Here is a 23,893-nt window from a genome sequence, read left to right as displayed (position 1 = left end):
ATTAACTTATGTGGGAGTCTTTGTGTACTGAGAATTTAGAGCTGGGCTCATCAGTACCTTGAAAGGCAGGGCAAGATTGTCTACTGAAAGGGCTAGCACTAGTATTGATAGATAGGCTAACTCTCCTGAGAATGTGACATGCTTACTTTTGGAAAGGACACACAGATGGGTTCGGGTTTTCTCAGATAGATCTCTTGCAAGAATGAATTATCAGTGAGCTCTCATTAAGTATCTGACATAACCATACACAAGGGTATGCTTTCAGTGATGCGCTTTTGGAAGGATCTGACAAATTGTCCTTTTTGGGGAAACATTACCACCGGTGATCACTGCAACAGTGTCCATTTCTAAGTGCTTGCTATTATTTACTTTTAATAATCACTCTGCAAGGTGTGTACCATCATCCCTGTTTTTTTAGATCTGGGCACCATGGCTAAAAGAATTCCCCAAGATCTTACAGCCAGATGAATGCGATTGTGGAATTTATGTTCAATTTCTTATGCCATACTCATTCATTGGTTTACAATGTTTCTCTCTCTGTGTCCTCTCTCTCTCTCTCTCTCTCTCTCTCTCTCTCTCTCACACACACACACACACACACACACACACACACACACTCCACCGTTGTAAATTATTATTAAATACTGAGTGATTTCTGTTTTTATAACACCTCAGTTGAAATACGTGTAAAATCTCTATTCTTGACAATAAGCTTATTTTGGAAAATTCAACATTTGCGTAATGCTTTGTTGTGCAGTGATTCTTATAACTAATAGTTCCCAAGGTTTCTCAGGAGCTACTTTTAGCTCCTACAAAGAGATCTTCCAGCTCACTGATTCTGAGGTAATGAGATTGTGCGAAGCAGTCCTTTTTTTTTTTTTTTATATCAAGGGGCAGACCTTAGCAGATAACCTACTTTTGCCTTATGAGCATATTGATAATATTAATGAGCTAATAAAATTACTGTTGCCATCACTTGATTTGAAAGCACAAAATTGTGGGAGGTAAAGATTCAAACTGTGGGCAAGGCATAATGCCAGAGGTAAAGATGGCCATTATTTTTAAGTGAGCTAAATTAGGCTGTATGTAAAATCCACTGCAATATTATTTTTTGCTACTTTGCTCTGAGTGGTGAAAATGTTTAATGAATACTGGTCCATAGATTATGGTTTGACAACTCCCAAGTCTTCTCATTAGTTCACTCAATAGATATTTACAGCAACTGAGTCTCCCCTGTCCTGAGTGTTTCAAGATGAAGATAAAAATAAATGAGTGAGAATGTGTTCAGTCATTTCAGACTTTCATGGGATTTTCTGTCCCCGTGTCTGTTGCTATAGTCCCTGTGGTCCCCTGCCTTTTTTTGGCATTCAGCATAGGTTCCCAAACTCTTTTGGCTTCCTGTTCCCTTTTCAGAAAAAAAATGTACTTGGCGCGCCCTTGGCAATGAAGTACTTTGGTACTATGAGCCCAGCATCCAGGATAAAGTGTAGGTATCTGCTTTTGCTGCTCCTCTTGGATCCTTCCGGCACCACCAGGGGCAGATATGGCTCCCTTTTGGAAATAACTGGTGTTAACTGGTAAAGAATAGGGACAACCCCTCAGAATTCAAGATTGAGTGGGTGTCAGTTTGGTGTGTCCCTTGTTGAAATTTCGTTGGGGGCCAGTTTTATCATAAGGAGAATCATTTGGACATTGTATCACAATTGATTTTGATTGGTGATCCTCATGATTCCCAGTCTAGAACTAAAAACTTGCATTGGTCTTTATTTTTTAGGTTCAGCTAGGCTCTGGGAAATTCTGCCTCTGGATTTGGTGTGGTGGCCTAGGGAAGATACTGACCGATAGCTAAATATATACAGAAAAATCAGCCTAGGTTTGCATGTAGACATAATAAATGTGTGATCAATTTCTTTAAAAGCAATATGGGAGGAAGCAAAACTGGAAACACTTTTGCTGTAATTCCTTTACTTATTCTCCCCCAGTTTGATTACAAATGTTAAGTGATCCTAAATCTCTGTGCTAGAATTAAAAAAATAAAAACAGAGCCAGCCTTGGCAGAATTGCCTTTGTTGTTGGTTTTTTCGGCAAACATTTCCTGGCTTTGAACCAACACAAGCCTAAGTTTTAATCAGTAATTTTAATAGATTTTTGTATTAGACCTGAAAATGTTGCCTTTTTAATTGGAAACTTATCAATTATTTAAATCGATAGCAGCCGTAGGCTGCTAATTTCATGTGTGCCATAATCATGGCACGCAGTGGTTTGTGGTGCATGTGACACGGGGAATATTGAATAGTGGTGAGGATTTGTCATGAGAATATGCTGTTGTGTGCTGTTAAATAATAGCCAACATATTAAGCCAAAGTCTGTTGTCACACATTAGTAGCATTTTATGTAAGTTATTTAGAAGTCGTATTCTTTTTTTCATTAGATATATTTTTAAGAGATAATGAGAAGAAAACAAAGCTATAATAAATTGTCTTTTAAGAAAATATAAAGTAATTTGGTCTCCAAGGAGATATTTAATGTATTGAAAGAATTCAGCAGCCAAATGTTATTACAGAACCATTGTGATAGTTCTCTGCATTTTGTTATGAGTTTGTGTTAATCAACAATCTGTTTTTATAGGGTAGTTTCTTGTAAGTTATGTTGTTAGAATATTCCACTTCTGGGATCATGGCTTTTCCTCTGACACTATTGTATCTTTTTAATTTCTCCATAAAGTATTTTTTAATTAGAATGTGAAACGTTTTATTAGAAAAAGTATATTTATGTATATATCTATAATCTACCTCTTCTAAAAACTAAATACCTGATCATTGCTAATTATTTAAAAAGCCCTGTTAAATATTCCCTTTATGTAGTTTCATTTTCAACCCCCCTTTCTCATTTCCTAGAAAACTTCAAAAGGGTGTGCTGCTTCGTTTCTCCTTCCATTTTAATGACTTGGTTGTCTGGTAACCTTGCCTTCATTTCCTTATTGAGTCAGCTGATGAGGTAAAGCCTGGTTTATTAATCCATCATAAACCGATCTGTCATTGAGACCCCGCTCTAGGAAGGGGTGATTTTAAAGTTAACCCCTGCTTTCGGGTGGCTTTCAGTAAGAAACTCAGCAGTACATCTTGCTTTTGTAAATAGACTCATGTTTGTTTCTGCCAAAACCGTATGTGTAGTAAAGGATTCATTATACCTTGTTCTCTGAGGACTTACTGTGGGGCTTGTGTGAGTGGAGTGCGGTATTGACAAGCATACTTTTCTTCATTTTGTCCACTCGCCCTCTTCATACCATTTCCCACATTGCCAGAAAGGTGTGGGGCGAGTTTTGCTGCGATGGCTCCCCGTATGGCAGAGACCTTGTGCTGCAGAGGAGTGTAAGTATTCCCTTTGGTGTACTTGACCATCGTGCACCTTGTTAGATGTTGGGTACCAGGAGGGCAAGTACTTTTTGACCCCTGCAGCACCTTGTGAATCGGCATACAATTAGCTTCATCCTAGTTTGCGTAACCCGAAGATCGCCTCTAAAATCAGTTGCTCAAGTAGAGTTGGTGAGCGGACTCTCAGAGGTTCTTGTTCTCAGCTCTTTCATTTCACAGACGGGGACATTGCGCGGCCCAGATTCAGGGAACCCTGGTGGCATGGTGGGTTAAGTGCTTGGCTGTTGCATGAAAGGCTGACAGTTCAAACCTCCTAGGAGAAACACGAGACATTCTGCTTCGATAAGGACTTACAGGCTTGAGAACCGATTGGGTTGTTGCAAGTCAGGATCGGTTTGACAGCAGGGGCCTAGACACAGACCCAGGTGTTATGACTCCCAGTGGCTTCACTCTTAGTGGTCTTTTGTGATTGCTGTTGGTTATTTTTTAAATTTTATTGCTATTTAAATGATGCCATTGAGGTTCTGCTGAGGATATTTTGTGAATATATATATATATATATATATATATATATATATATATATTATCCCCTGAGAGTGAAAAATAATGCTAGTTACTAGAATGTCAGCCTCCCCGAGTTTGACCATCTTCCCAAATCTTTGTTGTTGACTTGCTTCCTGCCTTATATGACAGAGCGGAACTGCTCGCTAGGGTCTCTAAAGCTGTCACTTGTCTGGATGCACAGGGTGACATCTTTCTGCCACTGAGCAGTGGGGGTAGGGTGGGGGGTGAGCTGCTGACTTTTTGGCTTGTGTCAAGCACTAACCCACTGTACCACCGGGGCGCCCCTGGGTTTGGAACAGGAAGGTAAAAAATTACCTGTGATATTTTGAGGTTTTATGAGATCTATCCTTGTCTACAAGCTGTTTTACCACAAAAATTGATTTTCTACTTACTAGTTGAACATTTAATACCCTTGATGCCCTTGATAGAAAATTTTTTTTCCTACGGACCAAAGACATTGGAAGTTCTTTTCCCCCATATTAAATAGACACTACTTGGTTATACTTGGCAAATGGGAAATTTTCTGAGCCTTCAATAAATGGTCAGTTTTCTAATTCAATGCAATTCTGAAGAACAATTGGTAATGTAGGTCATATAAAAGATTTCCAAAAGTCTATGGAAAAATGGCATCAAAGATGGTAGAACTTGTCCTTGACCTTTTTGAAGCCCCCTTAGATTCTGGCAGGGTGGGAAATGATGAAGAGTGTAAATAGGAACTGGAGGAACTGAATGTGTTGATTAGAAAATTGCTGAGCTTATGTACTTAATAAACGGCCTGCTCTAAGTTGTTAGTCAATTTATTTTGCTTTGTTTTTTCTCAAAAACTTCCCCTACCTGCACCCCTACCCGATTATCTTAAGTCCTTTCTCTATGTTTGGGGCTTCATTGGGGTTGTGAAATGACCTTGAAATGGTGATAAAAATGAAGTAGGCATTATTATTTAGTATTTTTTAATGTTTCTGGTGAAAGTCTACACAGCAATTTAGGTTCCCATTTAACTATCTCTTTACGAATTGTTCAGTGACATTGATTACATTTTTCACAACACGCACATTAACATTCCATTATTCCATGTCTACTGGTTCTGTTTCCAGTAATGTACTTTCTCTGTCCAACTCCCCTTACCAGCTCATCTTTGTTTTGGAGGTAGATGATTTTTTAAAAGAGCACATTACTTACAGGAGACATTCTTTTTTGAGCCAATCTGTTATTTAGCTGAACTGTGATTTCTGGAAGTAGTTTCACGTCAAAGTTTAAAGGGTATCTTAGGCAGTCCTGTAGTATCAATTGGTCTGGTTAGTCTGGACTTTTTGGTATATGTGCTGCTGAAGTGAGCACAATCTGGACTTTTTATGAATTTGAAGTCTGTTCTACATTTTTTCTCCCATTTATCTGGCTCCATGTATTGTGGTCTTGATGAGATTGGTTAGTAGTAGTAGCTGGCTACCACCTAGTTCCGGTCTCAGAGTAGATGAGGCCTTGGCTCTCGTAAGCCCGTCAGTCCTTTAGACCAGGCTTTGGTTTCCGTCCTCGTTTGCTTGGCCAAGGAGAGATCAGTAAGTCGTAGCTCAGATGGCCACTCACAAGTGTCTAAGACTAGACACAACTCACCAAATAAGGGTGTAGAATGTAGCCTTTATAAGCTGGGTTATGCCGATTGACTGAGTCATCCCATAAGCACCCCGATTTAACCCCTTGTGAACTGTCTTGAGGAATCGGGTGATAGATGGGCTGCACACTGAACTGCTAATCATCAGGTCAGTGGTTTGAACCCATCTGTCTCTCCTTTGGAAAAAGATGAGCCTCCCTGCTCCCATAAAGATCCAAGTCTTGGGAACCCAGAGGGGCAGTTCTGTTCTGTACTGTAGGATCTCTGTAAGTTGGAATCGACTTGTTGGCAGCTAATGTGTGAGAGATCATGTGGATTGTTTGGTAGCAAGGAGCAGAAGCATATTCAATCTAGTGTCAGAACAAAGGTTGTTTTATATGGTTCTTGGAAGCAAAGGGAAAATGAACACAAGCACGCCTCCGCCAGGTTGGCAGCAGGCCACTCGGGACTTTCAGAGTAAGCTTTGGGCCGTCCCTATTTCATCACTGATGTGGCTCTACTCCCATTGCAGCTCCATTTCTACTGAGGGCTCAGCACAGCCCGTGGGTTGGCTGCTCTACCACGCCACCTATGTGCCCTTCAGAACTGGGAGGTATTTCTGCCATCCACCTTGGGGCTGGGCTAGGAGCGTCTCTTGCAGGAGGACATGAACTGGAAGGCAATGGCTGGCCTCTAGCGGTAGGATTGCTGTGGGCATAACAAAGGTGTTAGACCCGTGCTGGCCCTTGTGCTCTTTAGTGGAAGGAAGAAGGTATTTTCTATAGATTTCTGAAAGGGGATTGTAAATCTGCAGCCATTCAGTATAATTAGAAGAATTCAGGAAATTTCAGCATACTAAATACATTTCCCTAAAGGTCATTGAAAAATTTAAAATAAGAGCCTTTTCTCTATGTTGTGCCTGGATTTCTTACTGCCTTTTATTAATTTATTAACAGCAGCTGAACAGTAGGCCAACGCTTCATCAAAACTCCATTTGAACAGACTAACGAAAGCCGCCTGTTTATAATGGAATGCTCCATTTGGCTTACTGTCTGTGTAGCCTGATGGTCCTGTTTTATTTAAGTGGCAGGTCCCCTGAAGCTACTATTTAAAATTCTCCTACTTTAGAAGCATCTCAGAACTGTTGCAGCTTAGAAAGCAGGTGGAAGGTCAGCGTAGACAGAGCTCCAAGCTCACCACGAGGGTGACTCGGAGAGCTTCAGCTGAGGAGAGCCTGCTAGTTTGGGACCCTTTGCTAAATACAAGTGGAAACCCCTTCTGCCAATGCACATTATCTTACACTTCGCCAAGTAGAAGTAGATCTGCTATTGGCTGCCCGGGCCTCTATGTAGACCATCTGGAGCTTCCTAAAAGTCCTTTACGATTTTACTATCCAAAACGAATGGTGCTATCATTAAAGTTGGCCACGTCCCTGTCTTTTTCACTTCCAAATCATTAATAAAGCACATCTCTGCAATAACATTAGCTGACAAACAGGCCTCAAAGCCGTTCCCTGCTGACCTTCTCACTGGAAGACTTTGCATGGTGATTTTTTGTCACCGCCATCCAATCTGTCCCTGATGCGATGTGGCCTGTTGTCCCGGATTCATTTAAGGAAGGACACGTGCACATTGCAGGTACATTGTGGCCACGGCAGTGTGAGGACAGTGGATTGAGAAAGGTAAAAAGACATTGGAAATAGATGGCCTTCCCCGGGGACTTGGACTCCTGGGGCTGTGGTATGGCTTGTGAGAGGTCAGCCTCCACATGCAAAGCCGAAGAAATCATTGAGAGAAGCTGTAACTGATGACACGGCCGAGCAGTGTGGTAATTGAACTTGTAGCCATTTGACAGAGTGAAGATGGTTAGGTTCTTCACTGGGAAAACGAATAAATTAACGATGGACTGCAAATAGTTGGTTAGTTTATTGATTATTGCTGTAATTACTGACTGGGCTACATATAATGGGGCATGCTTGCTGTATTGATGAAAGAGGAATTTGAAAATTTTATCATTAGTCAAAAAAACCAACCCCCAAACAGCTTGTATATTCCTTATAAGTTGAAATACTATACCAATTATGCTGCCTGTTAGAAGACTTGCTAAAGAGAGATTTAGGAGATTGTCCTGTTATAAATGTGAGGAAGAACAGTAAATCACCCCGATCTGCCCTCTGTGTAGGAGATTTGCTGCTCAGAAAGCGAGGAGGTGTGGCCAATGAGAGCAGTTACTATCGCTGCTTTAGTTCCTACCTTCCTCCTTCCCTCCTCTCATCTGTAAGACTCAGTGCTAGGAACTAGAAGATAGTGTTTTCTTATGTTTTGAGGGGGGCACAAGTGTTTTGAAAATTTGGGGAAAACCCAATTCTACCTTACAAATGTGGCTAGACCAGAGTGTGTACACTGGTACAGTTAGGAACTGGAAACACAGGGAATCCAGGGCGGAGGATCCCTTCAGGAGCTGTGCTGAGAGTGGCAATACCGGGAGGGTGGAGGGAGGGTGGGGTAGAAAGGGGGAACCGATTGTAAGGATCTATATATAACCTCCTCCATGGGGGGTGGACAACAGAAAAGAGGGTAAAGGGAGACATCAAACAGTGTAAGATATGACAAAATAATAATTTATAAATTATCAAGGGTTCATGAGGGAGTGGGGAGTGGGGAGCAGGGAGGGAGGAGGGAAAATGAGCTGATGCCAGGGGCTTATGTGGAGAGCAAATGTTTTGAGAATGATGAGGTTAACAAATGTACAAATGTGCTTTATACAATTGATGCATATATGGATTGTGTTGAGTTGTATGAACCCACAATAAAATGATTTTTAAAGCCCCCCCAAAAACAAAAAAAGAAAATCTGGGGGAAACCATTTCTCCTTTCCCCCCAAATTTACATGCATGCAACAACAAACATATCAGGGCCCTCAAAGGATCTCCACTTCACATACGAACTTCAGATGAATTACTCCACCATTGGAAGCAATAACATGTACAAAACATGGTTCCTGCTTTTGGTAAGCTTCCAGAAGGGCAACAGTGTTGCTCATAATATTTCCCTCTACTTATTTGTATTATTTATAGTAGTGCAGCAATTGATGGAAAGGGACAGAATGCTGGCTTAGCGTCAGTAAATGGATTCACTAACTTTCACGTCTGTGTAGTGCCGGTGTCATCCTGCGGTCATGCCTGTTTGTCTTCTGTGCACTGTTCTTTGGAGGTGAAACCGTGGCCAGCTAAGACTTACGAGATTCGGCCAAAGAGGCTCTGTGTGCAATGGGTAGCACCTTGGACTTCCAGGAAATAAAAGATTAAGTAAAAAGACGTTGCTATAAAGGGCCTGCTGAAGCATGCATACATTTATTACAGATAAAATGTGTTTAATGTATCTCTGCTATTAGTGGATGGCTGCATACAAGTCCTCTTAGTATTCATTTGTCTTAAGGTGCTAATTAAAAAATAACAACGAAAACAATAAACACCTTAAAAGACAAAGTTCAGTCAAGACGGTACCTTCTGAGGGGTCTGCTGGAGCAGTCCACTCAAGAGGTTTGTGGGACCCCAAAGGGGTAATTTTGGTACATTTTTTTCCTCGGAGGACACACACAGGACAATCATGGAACCTGTGTTTTAAGGAAGAAGTTTTAAGAAAATGGCAAACTGGATTGGTTAGGAAAAGGCCAGGAAATTTATGCTGAGGAGTTTTTTCATCCCAACAAGGCACCTGCTTTTTCTTCACAGGTAGCACCGATATTTTTCAAGCAGGGCAAAGAGAATTTCATTGGACAATCATACCACATCTCCCCGACACCCTCTTTTGCTCCTGTAGATTTCTTTTTATTCCCCCAACTCAAAAACCATCTCCAAAGAATATGACCTGAGTGCCCCTGGGCTAGAGGGATGGAAACACTGCTTCAGAAGTGTATAGACTGTGGGGAGGCTATATGGAAAAGCGGTGTCTTCACACTTGGGTATTTGTGATTTTGTGGCAGTGCTTCTGGACTTACCCTTGTAGTCCATGCACTGTACACAACACTTTCCCCTGTGCCAGCGCCTCGCATTGGGCCTTTGTAGCCACTGTATAACGTGCACAGCGCAGGTGGCCTCTCCATTCTGGCAGCTGAGGATGCTGAGGCATACACAAATTGCATGCCTTTCCAAGGCTGGCAGTTTTGAGCCTGTGACCTTGGGGTTAACTGACCTAACATGTAACCCACTATGCCATCAGGGCACAAAGCTAATAGTGAATACAAGAGTGCTTCAAAAAGTTTGTGGGAAAATGGAATGAAAGATGATGGAAATTTTCCATGAGATTTTTGAAGCACCCTTGTATCGAGTTGGACCTGAGTTCACTCACTCATTGATTTGCTCGTTCATTTGTATAACATGTTCGTTGGGCCTTGTGATGGGGGGGGGGGTAGTGAATATACACACTCCATGCCCTTACAGAGTACATGGTTCAGTTGGAGAAACTGACCAAAAAAAAAGAGTTCAATATGAAAGGACTCAGGTGATAAGAACTGTAATGTGCTCTGTGTGGTAGTTACATGACCTGTTGTCAGTTTGAGACTTACGAGTTAAGGGGTGGAGTCTAATCTTTCAATCAGGTCGCAGCTTGATGATCTCATTTGGAGGTGCCACAGAGATAAGTAGCTCACTGGAGGTGGGACACAGACACACTCTTGGGAGACATTACAGCTGACAAGACACATGGAGCTACGCTAGTGTCCTGAGCTGGAGAAGCCAGGTAGAGACCGCTAACATCACTGAGATGCTTACACTGCCACTGGCCTGTGATCTTCCTGCATTTAACATCTTTTCACGTGTTTCGTGAGTCTGAAGAGGACTTTATAGATGTGTATTGGTCATATGGGCTAATATTGGACTTATGAACTTGATCTGGGCTGGGACGTTTTCTCAATATTCAACTGCTCTTGTATATAAAGCTCTTTCTTATACACATATGTGTGCCTCTATGAATTTGTTTCTCTAGTCCACCCGAACCAGCACACTGTGACCACTAACCAGGAGTACCCATCCAGCCTGTGGGCGACTGGGCAGGAAGGACCTGCCTGGGGAGGGGATTTGGGCAGAGCACGGTCTCCACAGAAGTGCCGGAAGGGCTGGTGCACTTGGAGAGCGCGCGCTGTGGTTCTGTCCGTGTGCGTGGTGAGTGGGAGGGAATGAAATAGGCTGGGAGAGAAGGTGGGTAGACTATGGAGGACCTAAGATGAAGACAGCGGTTCTCAACCTGTGGGTTGTGACCCCTTTAGAGGGTCAAACGACCCTTTCACAGGGGTTGCCTTGTTCATAACAGTAGCAAAATGACAGTGATGAAATAGCAACGAAAATAATGTTATGGTTGTAGGGGGTCACCACACATGAGGAGCTGTGTGAAAGGGCCGCGGCAGGAGGAAGGTTGAGAACCACTGGCCTAAGAGAAGAGAGGAAGGACACAGTCAAATTTCATGTTTCTGGCTGTAATCTGGAGAGTGACTTGGGGGTGGGGTTTGGGAGAGACCTGGGACTGCCCAAGTGAAGGTGGCCCAGCACAAACTTACGAAGTTGGGAGGTGTAGCGTTAATAAGCCCAGATGAACTGAACACGGGGAAGAAGGAGAGACGGTTAGAACTTGTTCTGATGTCTCATTCGGGAACCTTGGTCGTGGTGATGCTCTTCATTGAGATGGTGAACTCAGGTGGCAGACGGCAGATTTGAGGGCACGAGGGAGGAGTGGGAGAAGTAGGGAATTCAGTTTTATTGGCCCTGTTGATTTTAAAGAGCCTCTGGACAACCAATTGGATATGTTCCGAATCTTGGGAGAGAAATCTGGGCTGGAAGTAAAGATTTGTGATTCATCAGCTCCTAATTAGTCTTAATGACTCCTCTGGTAATTGAAACCTTTGAAGTGGCTGAAGTAACTCAAGGAGAGTATAAAATGAGAAGAGAAGGTTGGTAAAACCCATGGGGAACTCTAGCAGTTAAAGAAGGGGTGCGGGGGGGGGGTGGGGGAGCACTCACTGGACACCAAGTGAAGTGACTAAGAGGTCGGCTGAAAACAAGAGGCTCCTGAAACCAGACAGGCAGGGCCAGCTCAGGTCTCGTGCATAGCCACACGCTATCCCTGCGTCTCCGGGCTCTTGATAGATTGGGTGACATGGTTGGACCCACACAGGATAGATGGAGAAGCCAGGCTCTGCCAGCTCCACACTCCACCCTGAAACCTGGTTTATTCAGGTACACTTTTTTGAGGCATGAGACAAATTGAGACAACCTGCCTTTTAACCCCAATAGTAAACATGTTTTATGTTGGGTGGGGGCTGAGTACGAAAGGACCATTTGCTTCTTCCCTGGAGTCGAAGGGATGGCATTCCAGAATGAGCTTGTTAGAAGGGAAATGAAGAAATGTAGATGCATACAAGAGAGACGGGCGCACAGTAGGTGTTCAGCCGGGGAGGGTCTTTTTTGACTCTTTCTTAAACTCTTTGTCTCTCCCTCGTCTTTAAATGAGAAGTTGCACCCTGTAAAGTCCAGCTGTCCTGTTTTGGAACTCCCAAGTTTTATATGGCAGATTTCCATGAAGTAAAAACAAGATTGTAATTATCGATTGAATTGTGTTGTTTGGAATTAGAATTAGGTTCATAACAAAGATGAAGACTGTTTGATAAGCTTGCACTGAAAACAAAGCCAAAAACTGTCCTTGCTGTCCCCTGGTCGAATCTGGCCCTCTGTTTCAAATTAATCAGATTTTTGGATAACTGTGCTAAACTTTGTCACATCCTTATTAAAATTGTTTAAAGATTTTGAAGAATATCTCCGAGGGACTCTGAAACTAATTTGAGACTGGTGCTGGAGATTCCATTTGCAATCACAAAACTGATTAATCTTTTACTGAGTTGGCTTATTGATTATTGCTGCAATTAGTGCATGTAACGAATTGTGCAGGGGATACCAGCTGTCTTAGTGATCCAGTGCTGCTAGATCGAGATTCCACAGTGGATGGCTTTGACCCACACCCATTCTTCTCTCAGTTTTAAGAGGCTCTATGTACCAATTCAGATGAGCTGCTCCAGGGGATTGATAGCCTTCTCTCTCCATTGGCTCCTTTCAATATACGTGGGACCAGCGTTCCTTAAAAAGACCCACTAGTCTTAGCATCAATCTTCCCTTGGGCCTAGAAATTTCTCAGCCGAGGGATCCTGGTTCCAAAGGATATGCTCCACTCCTGGCTCTTCTTTCTTGGTGAAATTCCTTTATTCTCTGCTTACTTCTCCTTTGATTGCTTCTGAGATAGAAGTGTGACTTACAGAAAGGTGGGACCTGAGTAAGTTCATGACTAGGGTCAAGGTGTAAGAGTGTAACTTGAATCATACCCGTTTGTAAGGTTGATACACCTCTTACTAACCTTGCCTTATGAACATTTAGAGGTTAGGATCTATAGCTCTTCCCAAAATAAAGGGTAATTACTCCACATCACAAAATGGAGGGCAGCCACACAGTTCTGGGAATTGTAGCCTGCCAAATGGATACGTATTGTGAGGAGACACAATTCAATCCATGATACCAGCAGAAAATATATTTTATAACTATTGCGGGTGCATTCAGTGTGAGTGCAATTATTTTATACTTTTTATACATGATTAGTATTGTATTTGTAAATGCTGGAACATTTCTACCCAGGAGGAAATGCTACGGTTTGTATTGTGTCAAACCGTGTTTTAGGAGGCTTATATCTCATGTACAGTTTTCTTATCCACCAATAGCGGTTGCAGTGCGAGTTCTGTCACTGCACTTTGACCTTGGGCCTCCCGAGTTTCTTTGGCATGAGCCTGTATAACAGTCTATGCCCTGCAATTGGAGGACAGTTACTTGGCCAACTGACGAGAGGAGACTCATACTCACACACATTCCAGAGAGAAGCGACCCAACAGAAGGCTTAAAATATGGGGGAGGCTGCGGGGGGGTGCCAATAGTATCATATGCACGTGCAGTTTTGCCGAAGACCATCCAACAACAGTTGCAGCAGACATGGTGCGGCTGCCAGACGTTCGGGCTGAATTCCTAAGAGGACATGGAACGGGGGATATCGTTGCTGACATCACATGGATCTTGGCTGAGAGCAAAGGATACCAGAAAGATGTTCACTTGTGTTTTATTGACTGTGCAAAGGCATTCGACTGTCTGGATCATAACAAACTATGGATAACCTTGAGAAGGACAGGAATTCCAAAACACTTCGTTGTGCTCAGGGAGAACTTGTGCGTCGATCAAAAAGAAGTTGTACAACCAGAGCACGCTAAGACTGTCTTGTTAAAAGTCAGGAAAGGTGTATGTGAGGGTTGTACTCCCTCACCATTTTATTCAGTCTGTGTGCTGAGCAATCCTCAGAGAAGCTGGAGTCTATGAAGCAGAATGTGACATCAGCATTGGAGGAGAGCTCATCACCTGCTATCTACAGGTGACACAAGCTTGCAGGTTGGGGCCACCCAGCCCGAGGTCAGATCTAACTAACTCTGCTCTTCAGAGGTCAATTGTGCAGAATAGGCACATGCTTTGGATTTAACTGCCATCTTTTGCAGGATTTCCAGGAACCCTGGTGGCACCATGGTTAAAACTCTAGATGGCTAACTGAAAGGTTCGCAGTTCAAACCCAACAGCTGCATCGTGAAGCTTGATAGCACTGGAGAAAGCTCTACTCTGTCCTATGGGGTCCCAGTAAGTCGGATTGGACCCCATGGCAGTGGCTTCGGTGTTTATGGTTATTGTTCACCCTCGGTGGCAGATTGCTTCATTGTGTTCATGCAAGGACAGATCAAACCCAGTGTCCCAACAGCAGAAAACATTCCTTGGATTCAGGAGAACCGTGCAAAGCAAAACCAAACTCCCAACTACTTGCTTTATAGAAAATGTTAGGTGTCTATTTAATGCATTACCGTGGCTACATTCATCACAGAGATGTTTATAGATTTCTAAGCAATCCCTGCAATGATAACAAAATGATAGTTTTGCCAGTTCCAGCGAATTTGGCACAGATCTGAAACGAAAGGGAAACCATTTTTATTTATTTATCGGTGATGTAAATAAATAAAGTTTGAAAACAGGTCAATTTCATGCATGCAGGGTTTTATAGTGGGGGGAAATGCATTGCACCTGGACTGACCCTTTACATTTGAGGTTATTTGTTTTCAAACTTGACCTCAAGCACCGCTTTCAGACAACAATATAATTAATTTGTTAGGTAAAGCATACAGATACTATGTTTTCTTTGGTTCCTGGGACTGTGGCGAAGTAGTAACTGAAATTACTAGCCTAATGTCCATGCAGTTAATTAAAGAAACGCATTAGCCATCGGAGAATGCCGCCACTGTTGTTGTCTTGTATCAGTATAAAAAGGCAGTCATTTTTTTGACAGCCACTGATTGGAAAGTTGCTTGCAGCCTTCCAGAAGCAAGGGGGTACATGCCGTGGATCAATAACCGGCAAATTTCCCATTAAGAAGAATACCTGAGCAATGTTCCAAATAGCCACCGGCATCTTAATTTTCCATGGCAAGCTCAAATACTTGTGTGCTGAGGACAAGTCATTTTCGGACAATTTTTCCAGACTACTTGTTAACAGTTATTGCTGTCCCACAAGGTTGACAGCCTGCATGATTGATATTTCACTTACTTGTCAGCGCCATGTGAGTAATGGCAAGGGCTGTATTTCTGTGGTTTCAAGGAACACAGCCTCCTGAAAGACACGCGCCTCCGTGTGTATTTCTGAAAGCAGGCTGCACCTGTTTATGCTGCATGCCCACATCAGTCTGTGGGTCCAGGAGAGGAGAGGGCTGGCTTCCTCTACTGTGTGAAAGCCTTTGGGGAACAGGGCACACTTACATCACTCTAGCTATTTAATGCCCACTTCTGTCTTAGTTGTTGTTAGGACAAAGTATCTCAACTTGTTAACTTGTGAGCCCTAAGATGATGCAAAATGTGATGGTTAACCTTTAAAGATAACTTGATCTTTATTAACTGTACAGAAAAGCTATAGGAAGATATATGTACATGCATCTTCCCAAAAGAGCCCTTTCTACATCTCTTTAAAATGACATTCCTACATGGAAAGGATCGAAGGGATATTGTCCTCCATGACAGCCAATCAAAACACAAGACCAGCTTTCTTCATCATCAATATTTTCCCACCAGGAGCATCACTTTGTTGTTTGTCTAGGGTTAAAAGAGGTGGAGTACAGGAGGATTATCCTCAAGTTAGGTGGACGGATGCTCCAATTAGCATATTGAGGAACAAGGGACTTGAACTCTAATACACGCTACTGAATGTTTTATATTTTGAAGGAACGTATTTCACTTGGATATTTATTTTGGAGGAGTCAGCTTTGACGGTGAAATTTGGCCTCTACTAAAGTGTTTATAAGACTAAAGCATAAAAACCATGTTTTACTCTGATTTGCTGAAGGCTCCCTTTATATCCTATCAATCCGGTACTCATTGGCTGACTCATCTCTATTTTGCTAATTCGGCCATCTCTCTGATTTAGATGTCTATGACCTATGTATTTTATATATGAATAGTATTTGATTAACTAGCTGGTATGTAGAATCAAGCCAAATGTAAAGTGTCCTCATTTTGCTTAGTAAAATCCAGGTGGAAAGAATAAGAGGCAATTTGGCAAAAAGGAATAAAATTCCACTAAAATACATTCTGTGTCATTGTAAATACCTATAATTTTCAAATACGCGTAGAGATTAGGCGCTAATCTGAAGTCTTAATCAACACTTTTCCTATTAAAGATAAATGGCTGTCTGGGAAACTACATCTTCCTGGACTTTCGATCCTGAGGATCCCCAATAGTCATTTTGATGTGCAGATAGGGAAAAAGTGTTCTCAAGGCTGTTATGTGTTTACCAGCAATTTTTAAAAGTACTATGAATTAAACAACCCAAAGTGTCTGTTCCAGTATTCATACATTACTGAGTAATCTCTTTCTGTAATCTCTTTGCAGTATTATTCCACAGTAATGGAGCAGCAAGTAAATGGACAGTTAATAGAGCCTCTGCAGATATTTCCAAGAGGTAATGTTGAACAAATTCTAATCAACAATGATTATTTCAGCAAACTGTTTCATCAACAGTTATGTTTTCCAAAGGTTTAAATGCACATAACATGATGTTTAGCTCTTAATTTGAAAAGACAAAAGAAGTATTCATTATCACAGGGATTGCAGGCTGTATTATAGTTATAGCAGATAAAATATCTAATTTACTAAAGTAAATTAAACTAACTAGATTGGTTTTGTTTTCTGGGTGTCTTGTTCTGTTTTTGAAGTGCATACTTACATTCCTGTCAAGTGCTCTTTTTGGGGTCCACACGGTTTTTAAACTCAAGGCAAAAGCAGAGCCTGCAGTTGTCGGTATGTTTGAGTTGTGGCTCAGGAGGGCAGTCAGGGAGGCTCCAGGGTAGAAAGTCACCAGGGAAGAGGAGAGATTGACAGAGATGTTTCGGGGAGAGATTTTTGGTAGAATCGTTGGCACTTGGTATCTGTAAGTGGCATCTTAAAAAAATGAAAAAAAAATCTCAAATGACAATTTGATTTAGTATCCAAAAATTTCAGGAAATAGAATGAATTTTAGTGAATAATTTATTCAAAGAACTCCCTGTTAAGTATTAGCCTTTGTCCAATATGGTTATTTAATTGTGTATAGACATGCTTTCCCAATTTGAATAACTGAAAAATAACAGTTTAATTATATAAAACCATTACAATTTTCATCTGCTATCCATTGCCCCACTTGGATTCCAGGTTTTTTTAAAAATTGATGGAACAGATAAAGAAATTCTCCAAATAACTCTTCTTGAAATGACTTAATTAAAATAATTCAAAGTTAAACTTACCTTCCTTAACTGATACTGTACAAATAATCATCGTATGAGTTTTCCAATTAAACATTCTAGACTTTTATTACCTGTAACTCTTCTCTGAAGTTTGAAAGCCTCAATTAACCAGTAGGCACTTAGTTGTACCGATAAAGTCTCCAAAGACCAGTTCATGAAATCTGGATTCTAGAGTGAAGCAACATTGCTTGCTTTTGATTAGGTGGTAAGATTGTCATGCTTATTACATTATTAATAAATTACTAATTAAAGAGCTTAACAAATAATAATTTTTAAAAAGCCATTTACAGGTTATTGACAGTGTTTCTGAAACAGAGATTACGATTAATTCAATTCCCTTGTACCTGAAGATTAAACACTGAAAAAGAATAAGGAATACAAGGGAGCCTTTTCCCACGGACTTTTTGCAGCCCCCTTGTATTGTCATTTCTGTGGATTAGGCCAAATTAAGGCTGTAGGTTGTTTTTAATGTTCTGGAGCACCTTCTCAGGTTTCAAAATTGTTTCCCCAGTAGAAAATAATCTTTTTAAAAACCAGCTGAAAACTCCCTCTCATTACTTCCCTCCTTGGAGGTGTTCTGGTGGCCCAGTGGGTTGCTCATTGGGCTGCTAAGTGAGAGGTCACGAGTTTGAAATCACCAGCTGCTATTTGGGAAAAGGGTAAGGCTTTCTAGCTTACAGCCTTGGGAACCCACAGGGCAGTTCTACCTTGCCCGGTAGACTCGCCGTGAGTCGAAATCTGCTTGATGCAGTGAGTGAGCAAGACATTCTGGCTTTGTTGGAATGAACCCTATATTTTATTTTACTTTTTTCCTTTTCCATTTTTAAGGTGAGAATGTTGTCATTTTAAAGATGAGGATATTAAAGTTCAGAGAGGTTAAGTAACCTCAGGGTTGCACCACTTCTTAGTGCTTACTACCTACCGTGCATGAGACTTTTGTTTAAATAATAACTTGCTTTCAGCAGAAGGACAGGAAGTTAAACGTGTACTAGAGTGTGCATGGTGGGAGTCTGTAGGACTTGGTAGGTGGGAAAGAAGAGTACGTTGTAGGGAGACTATAAAAGGAGACCGGATATTAGTATCACCTAGTCTCAGCACAGAACCTTCTCACCTCATCTTGCTGCCATTGAGCCAGTTCCAACTCATAGCGACCCTATAGGACAGGGTAGAACTGCTCCTGTGGGCTTCTGAAGCTATAAATCTTCACAGGAGCAGAAAGCCTTGTCATTCTATCTTGGATCATCTGGTGAGTTTGAACTGCTGACCTTGTGGATAGCAGCCCGACTTGTAAAGCCACCATGCCAACAGGGCTCCTCCAGAGCCCACTCTTCAGACCAAGCTGAATAGTATCGACTTGCTGCCCACTCATGGCAACCCTATAGGACAGGGTAGAACTGGAACTACCCATGTGGGTTTCTGAGAGTGTAGCTCTTTGCAGAAGTGGAAAGCCTCATCTTTCACCAGTGGAGTAGATGGTGGTTTTGAACTGCCAACCTTGTGGTTAGCAGCTTAATGCTTAACTCACCACACCACTAGGGCCCCTACCTAGACCCCTTATATATTTAATCTATTAACTATAGTCTTTCCAGGACATACTTAACATTTTTCAAAATATGGGAGACTCAGTCTCCTTGCCTCTCTCTCTCTTTTTTAAAGTTCTTTTTAGTCTTATTGGCTGTTCCCGATCTATTCATCTGTAATAAGTACAAGTAGGTGAATTTATAAAATTTTGATAGTTGCAGTACGGGTGTTTTACCTGGCCTGCCTAGTTGCTCAAATGGTTGGCTTGCACTTGCACTTGCCTCCCATCGAGAGGTTGAAGGTGTGATCCTGCCCAGCAGCGCTGTACAGAAAAGTCCAGCCGGCCTGCTTCTGTAAAGATGACAGCCGAGAAAGCCTCTAGAGGTCAGCTGTACTCTGTCACACGTGACGTCATTTCTAGAGGTCAGCTGTACTCTGTCACACGTGACGTCGTCATGAGTCAGGATCAACGCAATGGCAGTGAGTTCGGTTTTGGATTGACCTGTCTGGTGAGAAACTTCAGAATATGTATTGCCCAGGCCCCACGCCATGTTGAGATTGAGTGAGTAGGTGGGGTGATTCTGTTCTGACTTTAGGTGTTTTCACTGTGTGTGGCACAACTGCCTTAGCCCACTCTGTAAATAAGAAGGTAGGTTAAATATTAACCTGTGTGAAAATTGACTAGCTTTAGACTCTCTAGCGTTAAGAAATATGATGTTACTGGGTTTTTGGAATATAGTTCAGGTTGTCCGGTCATAAAGGTTTGATAAGCCAGGTGAGGAGGGAGGCAGATGGAAGAGAAGAAGTTCATATTGTCTCTAAATCTCTTGGTTGACCAAACCGAACCCACTGCCCCTAAGTGGATTTCTACTCAGAGTGCCCCTGTAGGACAGAATTACCTGTGGGGTTCCCTAGGCTGTGAGCCTTCATGGGGTCAGAATACCTCATCACTGTCCCAGGAAGCAGCGACCTTTTGGTTAGCAGTTGAGTGCTGGATCACTGTGGATTCCAAGTCCTTTGGCTAGCCACTCCCATATTAAGTGAAGTATATGAACACCCTGGTTACCTCAGTGAAAATACTCTGAAGTATTTATTGCCTTAGGAAGTATTGATAGCCCCTCAAGGTCAGGCATCCAATGTGACTGTTACTTTAGTCAAAAAGTTAATTTCCATTTTAAGGAATTTAGAATTGGAGTCTTATAATTTATTTAATAATAGATAAAGATGCTGAATTATGGTTTGGGTAGATTTTCTAAGAAAACCATGTAATAAGTGCACATTTACTGGAAACATAAAATTAAAGCAACTGATATTCTTTGTAATTATGACATGCATCATCTTATTAATAAACTACTGTTTCTTGTCAGAAAGAGAAAGAAAAAAGTACATATACTTCTGAGAGAGTGAGAGAGAGAGAAAAAAGAAGGAAATCAAATTCATCCTTCCCTAAACAATCCATCAAAATTGGCGACCCCTTAACATTCAATTTGTGGGGTACTGTAGTTTCCAAAAGGAAGCAGTCCACAACATGGGCGGAAAGCTTTTGTATTTTTAGCATTTGATGAAGAAGCATATGCTGATTTGGAAAAGTACTAACACGTAATTCAAGATGGTGTCAAGGAATTGTCTTTTAGAATTGACTGGATGGGCGTTTGATTTTTGGTTTGTTTACCAGCGCTTTATCTTTAGACCTCATTATTACCTAAATAAGATCAGATGTGAAGACATGGAAGCAAAGTAGTAAAATTATTTATATCTCTGTCTTTTTATAGCCTGCCATGATATCATAAACTTGTCTTCAAATTTGAATATTCCATGTCTGGGTTTCTAGTTATCTCTCTGGCATGAAAAACTTTTCTTTATCGTTCCTGCCTCACCAGTATTTCACCCACAGAAAACAAAAAACAAAAACCAATAAACAATAATGTTAGGTATTTTCGGTGTAGCCTAGGTGACGGCAAATACACAGTATAATTGAGGGAGAGAGATTGAAGAAATTTGAGTTATGAATGGAACCTATAATCATTTTGGTTCAGTTAACTTGATTTTTATATGTTTTAAGCAGAAATTGGAATTTATATGAGGTAGTGTCAAAAAGCTCTTTGCCTTTATAAATGCTCACTTCTGCAAGTTAAAAACCCTGGCTCATAATTCCCACTTTGGGTCTTGGGAGCCACTTTTCAATCATTTCTCTCTGCTAATTTTGGTGTCACCCTCATTTCTTTTTAAACGATTCATTTTGAGCAAATTTGTAAATGGCCCTGATGTGTTCCACAATTTAGTCAATTACTGTTTCAGCCTGCAAGCCTCCTGGGGAACGGAACATACATGGCCTGAAGGTACGAATTTCAATAATTGTTTCAGTAAAGTTAGATGGATTTGTAATGCTGTGTTCCACTTATTGAAATGTCAAATAAAACTGCACTTTCTCAAGCTCTGACAAGCGATCCTTTCTTTCTTTCTTTCTTTTTTTTTAAACGGGCGGAGGAGGGGATCCATTGCTAGCAGTTGCTCCCCATACGTGTCTATATTTGGATGCAGGGATTCAGGTTCTTTATTATTTGGAATTGCTCCGCTGGTCAGTTTCTTTATGATGACCCCAGGTCCTGGTCTCTACAGAGATTTATTGGAGCCAGACTAAAGGCCTCATTTCATTGATTAATTAAGCACATAAGCATATTGTGCACAGACTACCCACCTCTTCTTCTGACATATTTATGCTCGGTACATATATCTATTTAATGTCTTTTCATTGTTCTGTGTATTTTAAATTCTGAGTTTCTGCTGAATGCTTCCCATTTGAAAGAAAAGATGGCTATTGTAGTAGGCTCAGCCATTTTAGAATTCATGATTTGAACCTCATTTTTCAGGGACTAAGAAACATTCTTCCGTATTCTGCTTGGGTTTAGAGCTGGGAGGATATAACTTCAGGTTCATGACTAGCTGCTGGATACATTCCTGATTTAGGTTTTGAGCAATGTTGTTTTTGTATGTGTTCTACAACAGTTCATTAGAAAAAAAAATTTTTTTAAATTTCCTTGTGTATCCTTTTCCAGCATGGTTTAACTAAATATCTGATTAATGGAGATGAGCAGAGACTTATGTAATATACAGGTTGTACGGTTCTGTAACCTATCTAGTGAATAGACTCCAACCAGGCCTGTTTAGCAACAAGCTAATTAGCCTTCATAGTGAGATGGGAAAATTGTGGCAAGTTATAGGTTAATTAGAACTGTGTCCTCAGCGCACAAGACTGATCAAGATTCTTTCTTACTTGTAGGTGAACACCCGGGCTGGACCCTCCCAACACAGCAGCCCCGCGGTCTCAGAGTCACTGCCGAGCAGTAGGTGAGAAGTAGCAGGGAAGGTGCCCGTGAGCATGGTTAGGTACCGAGCCAGGGCGGAGGGTAGAAGCTGTGGGATGACAGTTCTGTTCCACGAGACCCCCCCAAGAAGTGTAAGCGACTTAGAAGAAATTTGACTGGCTTGATAACCCTAGTTAAGTATTGGCTGCAGAGAAAAGGACCTAACATACCAAGATGCAATGTATTGTTGTTAGGTGCTGCCAAGTCGGTTCCGATTCACAGTGACCCTGTGTCCAGCAGAACACTGCCCAGTCCTGTGCCATTTTCACAATGACAGACAAATGGTGGAAGATGAAATCAGATATGTTAAACTATGAATTTTGGCTGTGGCCTGGTTTTGCTGTATGGTCTCCAGATCACGCTGGAACTGTAATGCCATCGTGGAGCTGGCTGGTAAGTTGTACACCGCTCACTACTTTTCTCTTGGGCACATTTCGGCAGTGTCAGCCGCCAGCATCTTCATGAGAAAGAGGCAAGGAAAGAATTGAGTGATGACATTTCAATTCAGCCGCCTTGTGTCTTGGTTCAAGAAATTTAAATTATGCTAGAAGAAAGCTACCTTCGCCCACCATGAAGGAGCTACTCAAGACAGAGCCCTGTTCAAAGCATTCCTCCTGCAAGCCCAGAGTCTTTCACAGCCAGACCGTGCTGGTTGTGAAGTGAGGGGATCTACTGATGCCGGTAGTATCCCAGGTCATTCCAGTTATGCATCCAGTTCTCCAGAAGCCAGCATCCTCTAACTGTACTCGAAGATAGTACTTCAAAGGCGATTGTTCCACGTGAACATATTTGCGCTGCTGCCTGAAAAGCTAACATCAAGCCGAAAATCCCTCTACTCAGTGCTGAGGTTTCCCTGGATGTAGGGCTGTAGTTTTTGGATGGGATGTAGTTTCAGCTTTCCCTTGAAGACCTTCCCTCTGCTGCTTCTGACTTTCTGTTTACTCCCTGGATATTCACACCAAAGTCACTTCCTCAATCGCTGGGCCTCACCGTATTCGCCCACCAGCACGCGCACACACCGACTCCACTGTCTTGCAGTCATTGCGGACTCCTGGTGACCCCGGGGGACGGGGAGAATTGCCCCTGTGGGTCACTGCATATGGAAGCAGAAGGCCTTGCCTCTCCCCAGGTAGCGGCTAGCTGGTGCTTCTGCACTGCTGACCTGTTAGTGGCCCAACATTAACCCACGATGCCACCAGGGATGTGTTCTCACTAAAGAATGGGCCCTGTGGGTTCATACTTTCCAGCTCCACTCTCCACACATGGGATCCAGGGTGCAGCAGGGTGGAGGGCCACTTGTTACATTCAACTCAGAGAAGACAGGACATGTAATGATCACCACTATTCCCAGAAAAGTGTAATCAAGTCAGGTTGACCGTGAGCCTTGAAGAGCAAACAGCTTGGGCTTTCTCAGGTGGCTGCGCTCTGACTGACTTGGTGTTGTTTCTTAAAAAACAACGTCTTCATGCACTCTTCAGGCTGGACAGAAATTCAGAGACCATCTGACCTAAACGTGTGCAGCGTTCTGATACAGCCTTTTGCCTCAGGGATAGTGTGGTAATGCGATCTCCCCAAAGCAATGACAGTTTGTTCTG

General features: G+C 42.0%; 1 protein-coding gene across 2 annotated transcripts in view; it reads left to right on the top strand.

The window, feature by feature from the left end:
• MAP2K5 (mitogen-activated protein kinase kinase 5) overlaps positions 1-23,893 on the top strand; it is a 288,293-nt gene that overhangs the window by 45,851 nt on the left and 218,549 nt on the right. For both annotated transcript variants that reach the window (XM_075535636.1, XM_075535635.1), the window contains exons 4-6: positions 16,523-16,592; positions 21,232-21,272; positions 22,214-22,281. In XM_075535636.1, the coding sequence (XP_075391751.1) occupies positions 16,523-16,592; positions 21,232-21,272; positions 22,214-22,281 (179 nt within the window). The remainder of the gene's footprint in view (positions 1-16,522; positions 16,593-21,231; positions 21,273-22,213; positions 22,282-23,893) is intronic.

Source organism: Tenrec ecaudatus, chromosome 17, assembly GCF_050624435.1.
Source record: "Tenrec ecaudatus isolate mTenEca1 chromosome 17, mTenEca1.hap1, whole genome shotgun sequence".
In the NCBI taxonomy this organism is placed as follows: Eukaryota; Metazoa; Chordata; class Mammalia; order Afrosoricida; family Tenrecidae; genus Tenrec; species Tenrec ecaudatus.
This window is presented reverse-complemented; position numbering and strand designations above follow the sequence as displayed.